At 40.2% G+C, this 8,900-nt stretch overlaps 1 protein-coding gene across 1 annotated transcript in view; it reads left to right on the top strand.

Annotated features, from left to right (window-relative positions):
- Positions 1–8,900, top strand: part of TTC27 (tetratricopeptide repeat domain 27) — a 215,503-nt gene that overhangs the window by 73,469 nt on the left and 133,134 nt on the right. Inside the window, exon 9 of the mRNA XM_019549711.1 lies at positions 830–896. Within this exon, the coding sequence (XP_019405256.1) occupies positions 830–896 (67 nt within the window). The remainder of the gene's footprint in view (positions 1–829; positions 897–8,900) is intronic.

The raw sequence follows: 8,900 nt of genomic DNA, 5'->3' as shown, positions 1-8,900 counted from the left end.
CCTCCTGGGGAGCAGCAGGGCTTCCCTCCACCTGAGGCAATGGCTCCCTCCTGCTTACCTGCCTGCTTCTGCCTGCGGAGCAGCGGGGCTTCCCTCTGCCTGAGGAGCCAGTCGCCACCGGCCCTCTCAGCAGCGCGTGTGCTGTTGCCCAAAACCACTATGGACAGACAGGCACACAGACAGACAGATTAAGCCCTTTATTATATTAGAATTTACACCTCTAATAAGCTTGTGCTAGATAAGATTGATAAAGACATGTCAGGTTGTTCGCAGGGTGTGGGAGTCAACTAAACATCTTAGTTCCTTTGAAATCAGCCTTCTTTTTCTGGCTATCTTGGTCTTCCTTTGGGTATTGCTACTTTCTTTGTATTCCCTTGACACTTAAGTCCTTTCCTTAGTTTTGTTTTGTTCTTGCTTTTGTTTTTTAAATATCCACAAACCGCACATTTCTGAGGGTGGAAAAGAACAAATAAAGAAAGGTTGATAAAATAATTCTCTGCCCTCTAGGTTTCCCATTGAGGAAGAAAAAAATCTTAACGATTAATAGCCACTTCTAAAGGCTTAGGCTCTTGCAGGTAATGTTTTCTGAATACCACCTTGGCTGGCCACCATATTAATAAATCCCCAAAGCAGATTCCCTCCCTCGCCCCCAAACCACTGTAAATTATGACAGAAACCCAGATCCTTGGTCAGACATACATAATGTCATAATGACATTTTTTCTAAGAGAAATGCATTACTTTTTTCTAGACTTGAGGTATGCTTTATGTATAATAAAGTTCCATAGATTTCATTTTAATTTTGTTTGTGCTGAATTCTTGTCTTATAGCATAGACTTCCAAAAAAACAATCCAACGCACAAACTAACTGAAGAGGAACTGCTGGCTTTTACTTCGGTAAGTAACATACGTCCTTTTTACTGTATACCTCTCCGCTTGTCTACTCTCCAAGTGAAGTACTAGGCTGTGACCCATCCATCATTTTAATAGTGAAAGTGTTTATGAATACAGTCTACTTGGTGTCAGTCAGTTGCTTCCCTAATTATAAAACACTTAGGATCTCTTGCTCCCACTCTTCCAGTCTCAAGAAAGTAAACCAGTGCTGAAATTCCGCCTTTATTTTCCTTATCAGCACTGCAGATGATGTTGACGCTAAAACTACTTCTCTCAGTTTAACTTAGAAATCTTTGCATTAAGTGGTTTTAAGTTTAGATGTAGGTTCCTATTAGAAGTTGAAATGTAGTTTCACTGGATGGAGTCTGCTTATGACAAACTCTCCATGTTGATCTGCTGTTGAGAGCTTTCCTAGTGATTACCTGATTGCTAAGAGATTTTTGTAAATGGAGAAGATAAGTGCAGTTAGAACAACATTTTGATCCCTGTGAAACCTTACACACAGCATGTTAGGTCCTTTCCTTTGACAGTTCAGCTCAGCAGAAAAGCAAATGAAAATAAAATGAACACAGTTACTGGGAAACAGTTTTCTTTTACATAAACTGTTTATTGCTTAAAATGATCTTTTTGGCACTTTTTATGTAAGATTTCAAACTAGGACACATGAGGCGCAATCAGAGCATTACTCTAGATCAGGGGCTGGCAGAATATGGCCCACAGGCCACATCTGGCCCACCAGATAATTTCATCTGGCTCATGGGTGCCCACCAATTAACTGTACCCCACCCAGCCCACATGCTTTTCTTCCACCCTCGTCCTCAGGAGACGGGCCCTCAGAGTGATCGTGGCCTGTGCAAGCACAGCTGCTTGGCAGTGCATGGCTCCAGCCAGTTCCAGAAGTTGCACATAGCAGCAAGGAGTGGAGCCAGGCTGGGCCACCTCTGTCATGCAGGGCTTACATGCAGCTCCCAAGACTCCTATGCCACTGGGAATAAGCACCCTGCAATGGAGCTGGCTACCTTCTCCACTCCCTGCTGCCACATGCAGTTCCTAGGATTCCACAGGGAAGCAGGGAGTGGGGCTCTCCACCACTTCTGGTAAAGTCTCGGAAGCTGCATGTGGCAGCAGGGAGCAGGAAAGGTAGCCGGGGCTTCCCCCCACTAGCGTGCTAGTCCCAGGAGCTGCACGTGAGCTCCATGCAACAGAGGCAGGCCATCCTGACTCTGCTTCTTGCAGCCATGTACAGCTCCTGGAACTGGCTGGAGCTGTGGTCCACTAGGCACAGGTGCCTGCGCAAACCATGAACACCTCAAGGGCCCATTGCCAGTTACTGCTGCCACCAGCAGCAGGGGCTGTGCACCATGGAGGGGGACATGTGTGGGGGGTCCCCATACTCCCCCACCTTCTCTCAAACCCCACATACCCACCCCCTGCATACCCTGCCCCCCACATATGCACACCCCCAGCATACCCTGCACTCCCCACACACAGCTGTATTCCCTCACAAACCCCATACACACATATATACACACATCCCAACCACATCCCACACGCTCCCCTACACACCTGTAACACACAATGTACAAGAGTAATACTTTATTTTTGAGTTATGCAATCACCTCTATATATACTGTGCAAATGCACATATATTAGCACAAAAATATTTTTTGAAAAAGAATTAAAATACATTAAAGTAGACAACTATGAAACTATGTTTGATTTTTAGTATATGTGATTTGATTTTTTCCCGTTCCAAGATGACATCCCCCCAAAAGGGGTACTTCCATGTGCAAGAGTACTTCTGGTGGCAAAAGTCAGGGCTTAGGGGACAGAACTTCTGTTCCCAATGTGGCGTCCAGGCGGCAGGGCTACCATTCCAGCCCTCAGCAGCTCACCAAAACTCATCAAGAGGGCCTCCAGCTGAAATACTTGCTCACCCCTGCTCTAGACGCTAAGCTTCCAAGTCTCTTCAGCCCCTGTGGAAGAAAAGGGCTGAAATTTGTAATAAAGCTCTGTTCCTAAAACTCCCTATCGATCTCTGGCTAGTGGTTGTCCAGTGAAGCTTAATGCCCACTTTGCAGAAATAAGGAACTTTCTCTTTTTCTTTCTCCAAATAGTCTTGCCTACTGTTAAGATGCAACAGAGATGAGGGCATAACTGGTCTAATCTTAGCTTGACCTCTTTTTTGCCTTCTTCCCTAAATATTTTAGGAGGTTTTTTTGCCCCTTGTACCTGATTTAGCAGCAGCATGAAACTCACTTTATCCTTGATTTGTTTCTCTGTTGCCAGTCATAAACTGCAGGAGAAACACTAGTTGTCTGTAGATTCAGGAAGACTGTGCTGCCTTATTATATTCATCTATATAAGTTAACTAGCTTACTTCATTCTGAAGGCATTTGTTTTTTATAGTGACAGGTTTTTTTTCTGTACAAATTTAAGCTTACATGCCTATTACAGAAAACTTGGATTTGTCATATTCTTAGAGAAATCTTGAAACAAAAAGGCTTGATTTGTAAGAGCTTTGGGCTATTGGATTGCAGCTATTGTTTCATTAGAATGAGAAAGAGTAAATATGTAGTTTTGTTATGTAATATTCTCAGAGCTTTATAATTAGAAAAAATGAAGTGAAGAAACATCCTGATTTTTTTTTTTTGATAAATTGCCTATGCTGATTTTTATAAGAGTTTGATCTGTTGTCACACAGTGAAATACTGAAACAATGGCAGCAAATGCCATACCTCCTGCATGATGGAGGTATCAAAGTTATACTCAAGTTGGCGTAAATTGCCATATTTATGGCATAGTATGGGCATGCACATGCTGACGTGCGCCCTTACTGTGCAGTAATTTCAGTTACTGCGCAGTAAATGTGTGAATGTAGACATTCCCCATGGGTGGTAGGTGGTTGAAGGTTAAAGGTAGTTCTGTAACTAACCTTCTGGTACAGATATACGTTTGACGTTAGTGGATTCATCTTGATGTAGTATTTGTCTTTGTTGTATTAATGTCAACATTTAGATGTTTTGCTCCAATGCTTTCTCTCTGTGGATCTTAAAGCATTCAAGCAAGTCTTACAGTCTTGCCAGGATTTTTACATGTGGATAAACAGGGCGAGTAATTTGCTGAAGGTCATAGCAATTCAGGTGTGGCATTTGGGCTGCATTTTTCTGTTTGGCTGACTTAGATCCATATTACAAAACAATATGCTTAAGGTCTCAGAAGCGTTTTTGAAGAAATCGTATGAATCGCTTCAAAATAACTATGCTGATTTTTCTTAGGCTGCTGCTTCCATATAGTAATGGACCACTTATATCACTCTTAATAAGTCTAGTGATACATGGCTGTTTGAATTAAAGTTTTGTGAGAAAGGAAGAAATAAAAAAAGAAAGGTGTGGAAGCGTGAAGTAAGGGAATAAGTAAAGTGAAGAAAGGAAGAAGGAAAAAGGCTTTGCAAGATAAGGGGAGAATACAGAGCAAAAATATCTGAAATGTAAATTTAGGAGATGGAGAAATGCCAAGTCAGCTAAGTAAGCTAAAGAAAACTAATCAGATGAGGAGACAATTAATTAATTGTAGAGAAAAATGCTTAAACGGCTTAAAATAATAACTAAAACTTAGAATATATGCCAGAATGAAAGGAGACAAATGCACCAAGATATACTACTAAGAAACAGGAGTGTAAAAAATGGAAAAAGAACAGAGAAGGCAGAGATAACGCAAGTGTAAATCATTTTGTTAGACAAAATTAGACATTGCTAACATTTATGTATTACTCAATGCATTCTGTTAAAATTTTTGAGTCTTCCTTACCTGTTTTAAGGTCTCCCTTCCTTTGGCAAATTCCCTTGGCTTTTCATGTCTTCAGTCTTCCATTCTTTATGCTCCCTGGTGTTTCCTGCGTAATTTAATGATGGATTGAATGGAGCAGAAACCCCTCCACATGGTGTTTAAATAATAAATATTTTAAATAGTCATATGGAGTGCTGAAAGATTGGGCGGGGGGGGAACAGCACTTTACCAGAAGAGGATTCGCATCGGTTTGACCCGGCTCGCCCAGCATCTGTATAGCTTATGCACTTCAGCGGGGCTTTTTGGTACTTTTATCTAATAGCTGTTTCAATCTAATAGTTAATTGAATTTTCATAGCTGATTGAATCAGCTATTAGATAAAAACACCAAAACACCCCACTGAAGCATGTGAGCTATACAGATACTGGGGAGCCAGATCATACTGATGTGATTCCTCTTTTGAGCATGTGCTATGCTTGGCATGGGCACACTGAGTTGAAAATAAAGTGCTGTTTTGTTTTTTTCCACAGCTATAGGCAGCCTTAATGTTAAATCCAGTCTCCTTTAACTTGTAACAACAAAAAGTGCTGATATGGATGATCCCATGTGCAAGACACTGTACTTCTAAAATGGCAAGGTTTTTGGTTGAACTTTGCTTTTTAAGCTTTCTCTTAAAGATTGTAAATATTTCAGCCTTTCTTAAGTGTTACATCAGGAAACTATATATCAAGATGGCATGCGTGCTCTGTAGTCAAAACAGAGTTGTTGTCTTCTTTTATATGATATTGCTGAAGAAATCATACTAATTCATGTTGGGTGGAAAAGTACAGGTCTGTGTTTGGAGGAATTCTTCATAAAGGGAAGAAAACAGAATAGGATTATCCTGCCATCTACTGGCCTACTATTTGAAAATCATGTTTTGTATTGGGTTTTTTTACCTGTTGGGCTTCCTTATCAACATTTATAGTAAATACTTATCCCAGTGAACCCAGAGTACTTTTGTTTGAATATATACTTTTTTTGGGATATGGTACCTCCTTTCTGAAGATGCTACAACTTTTATTGTCTTGAAAGTCAAAGTTGAGGCAGATAGCCTGCTCAGCTTAATGCCATCAGGTATCTGTATGTGATGTACACCATTTTTCCATTTTTATTCTGTGCAACAAGAAAGGAAGATTATAGTACTCACCTAGAAGAAAATTTCTCCAATAGTGCAGAAGTCAATATAAACCAAAAGTGGTGTTGTAAGTAGGCAAGAATATTTCTGGACAGTATTGTACCAGGTATCCGTACTATAGAATGGATAATAAGCTTAAAAAATAATGTCTTTTCAACCACTAGATTAGGACCACTTAATTAACTACCGCTATTAGGGAATCCAAACCTTGCTTTCATCTTATCTTTTGACATAGATAATTCATGACTTGCATTTGTATCATTTTAAAACCATGCAAAATTCTTTGTGGGTTGTAGTCACAGAGTCCTAAATCTTGCCTGAAAGGTAATGGCACAGATGAGACCTTAGTCTACATGCATTACTTGATATCAGTAAAAGCTCCCTCCTAGGTTATACATTAACTTGAAATTATCTAAAGTAATTGAAAGATTTTGTGGAAGAATTCTACACAGTAACTCTGACTGTTTTTGCAATCTAAATAAACAGAATTACAATTACAAAATTACAATTGTTGAATGAGGAAGAGTTGGTGGATAAGGAGTTCCCAGGGTACCCATTAAGGAAAGAGCTTATGTTTATGACATAGTATATGCTTATTTTCACATCAAGTTATTTTTCTGTAAGTTAATCAGTTGTATGCTAGATAATTCAAAGCACGTTTTTGAGTAAATAAACAGTTCAATAAATTGGGGCAAAAGATCCATATAATAATGCTGCCCTCAGTAGTTCATGTAGCATGTATTAAAACTGCTGTGCGTGTATGTGTGAGCAGGCATCTTCTCAGCCTACATGTGGATTCTTAAATCTGCAGGCTGGTTAGATGGTTGTCATACATTCACCTGAAATCTGCTGAAAATTATCTTCCCTGAAGCAAGGAAGGCTTTTTCCAATTACCTTAAGAAACCCCCAATATTGTAAAGCATTTTAATAAGGCAGTGCTTCCTTGATCACTTTAAAGTGAAAGAAGTACCCATTCGTTATAATTCCCTTCTTGTGGCAGTAGTTAATTAGCAACTCCTAGTGGGACTGAGTCCATCAGTAGTCACTAAATTTCATTGGAGGCTTTGACCCCTAGTTGGAAAAGTGTTGAGTTAAAACATAGTTAAAAGCAAGTTAGTACAAGACAAGGGGGAGGGTTAGTAGAATATGGCCATATAAATGGCCAGTTTTTGCTAGGTGCAGGCATCTCTTGGAAGGCACAGCATGTCTTGAACTCCCATTTAAAAGTCCATATAAGTTGCAGATGCTCAGCCAAGGCAATCTTGGTTTGGCTTTTTAGGTTTTTCTGTACAAACCTGGCCATTCCACACCTTGAATAGTGTGCTCAGTTTTGGTTTTGGTCCCTACGCCTCAGAAAGGATGTAGAAGAACTAGAGAAAGTAGAAAGAAGGACAACAAGGATGATTAGTGGTGTGGAGGGGCTTCCATATTGAGAAGCAACTAAAGAGGCTAGGCCTGTTCAGTTTGTAAAAGAGATGCTTGAGAGAGGACATGATAAGGGTTTATAAAATACTAAACAGTGAAGACAAAGTAAATAAGAAGTTATTATTTACTGTCTCATAATATAAGAACTAGGGGTCATAAAATGTAACCAGTATGTAGTAAGTAGTAATAATCAAGGAGCTTTTAGCATTGACAGTAGCACTCTAGGAGTGCCATGAGAAGGAGGATGAAGAGAAAGACACAGACAAATTATACAACAGAAGCTGCTGCTTTGTATGCACCCCTTTTATTGAACTTGTTCAGACCCTACTTTCATTTCCAGAAATGATGGGGACAAGAAAAGTGGTGGAAAGGTATGGTGGAGGGTGTGCGTATGTGTGACACACCCTGACTCTGGACGTGGTCAGGTGTAGCTCTGTGATACACTCCTGGGGTGATCTCACACTTTCAAGGGTGTTCTTTATCCTCAAGGCCCCGAGACTGAGATGTTCTAGAAGTCACTTCCCTGACCAGTGGCACTTCAGCTTTACCCATCTCACCCATATCTTGCCAGCTTGTTGCAGATTTTGCCAGCTAGAAGAATCACAGCCTTGTCTGGTCATGTGCTCAGAAATGATAGATCCACCTTTCCTTGGAAGAGGACTGCCTGTGTGGCCAAAGAATTTGAAATCAGTTATCATTGACAGTCATAAGTTATAAAAGATAACAAAAAGATTTATTATAAAAACAGGATCAAACGTAAGAAATTAGTATCCATATATTGAGAAAGACAGTGAGATAATAATAAACAAAATACATAAATCAGGGCAGTAATTTGATCTTAACCTACATCTTAAACCTAAGAATGCAGCTCCTACTCAGCAAAACATGTTAGAAAATATGTCCTGCCTTTGACTTTTGTATCAGGGCCTCCTGCACATTCTCCTGTCAGCCTGTTTCACTCAGCCGATTGGCTGAGGGCCTGTCATTCCCTATGTCTGGGAAAACTGAAGACAAAACACTTGCTTTCAAGGCAGAGTATAAATATAATTTTTCATCTGGCCATTTCCATACATCATCCACTGGATTCTTGGGGAGCCTGTACCATGCATGTAACTTCCTGCCCCCCAAGTGCATATTGGTTTACCAGACCAGAAGTCTCTCTTGGTCTGTTATAACCAGGAGAATATTTACATCCTTTCAGACATATCTGAAGGCTACTGTCTCTCACTTAATTTTCCCACCATGAGAAACATCTTTCCCAGAATAGTTTGAATAATCAGGTGTTGTTCTTGCTACAGGCTTTGCCTTTTAAAATATAAATCCAATATGTGCCCTAGCCTAGACCATGTCCACAAGGGTCTGTTTGACTGACCATTACGTCTACCCATGTCAGATGCTAATTCCAGTGATTACTTCCTTCAGCTGTTTAGACTTTGAGCCTCTCCTAGGTGTGGCACTTATTGCGTAGGGAGTGATACCTGAAAATCATTATCATGTGATGCAGTCCTGGCTCTGTTATAACATATTACATATAACAAATATCATAGTGCATATACACATAGGGACAATAAGGTTAAATACAGCTTCATGCTACCTATGCTTAGAGACTACATGTG

The sequence above is a fragment of the Crocodylus porosus genome, unplaced genomic scaffold, assembly GCF_001723895.1.
Source record: "Crocodylus porosus isolate Cpor-Errol unplaced genomic scaffold, CroPor_comp1, whole genome shotgun sequence".
In the NCBI taxonomy this organism is placed as follows: domain Eukaryota; kingdom Metazoa; phylum Chordata; order Crocodylia; family Crocodylidae; genus Crocodylus; species Crocodylus porosus.
This window is presented reverse-complemented; position numbering and strand designations above follow the sequence as displayed.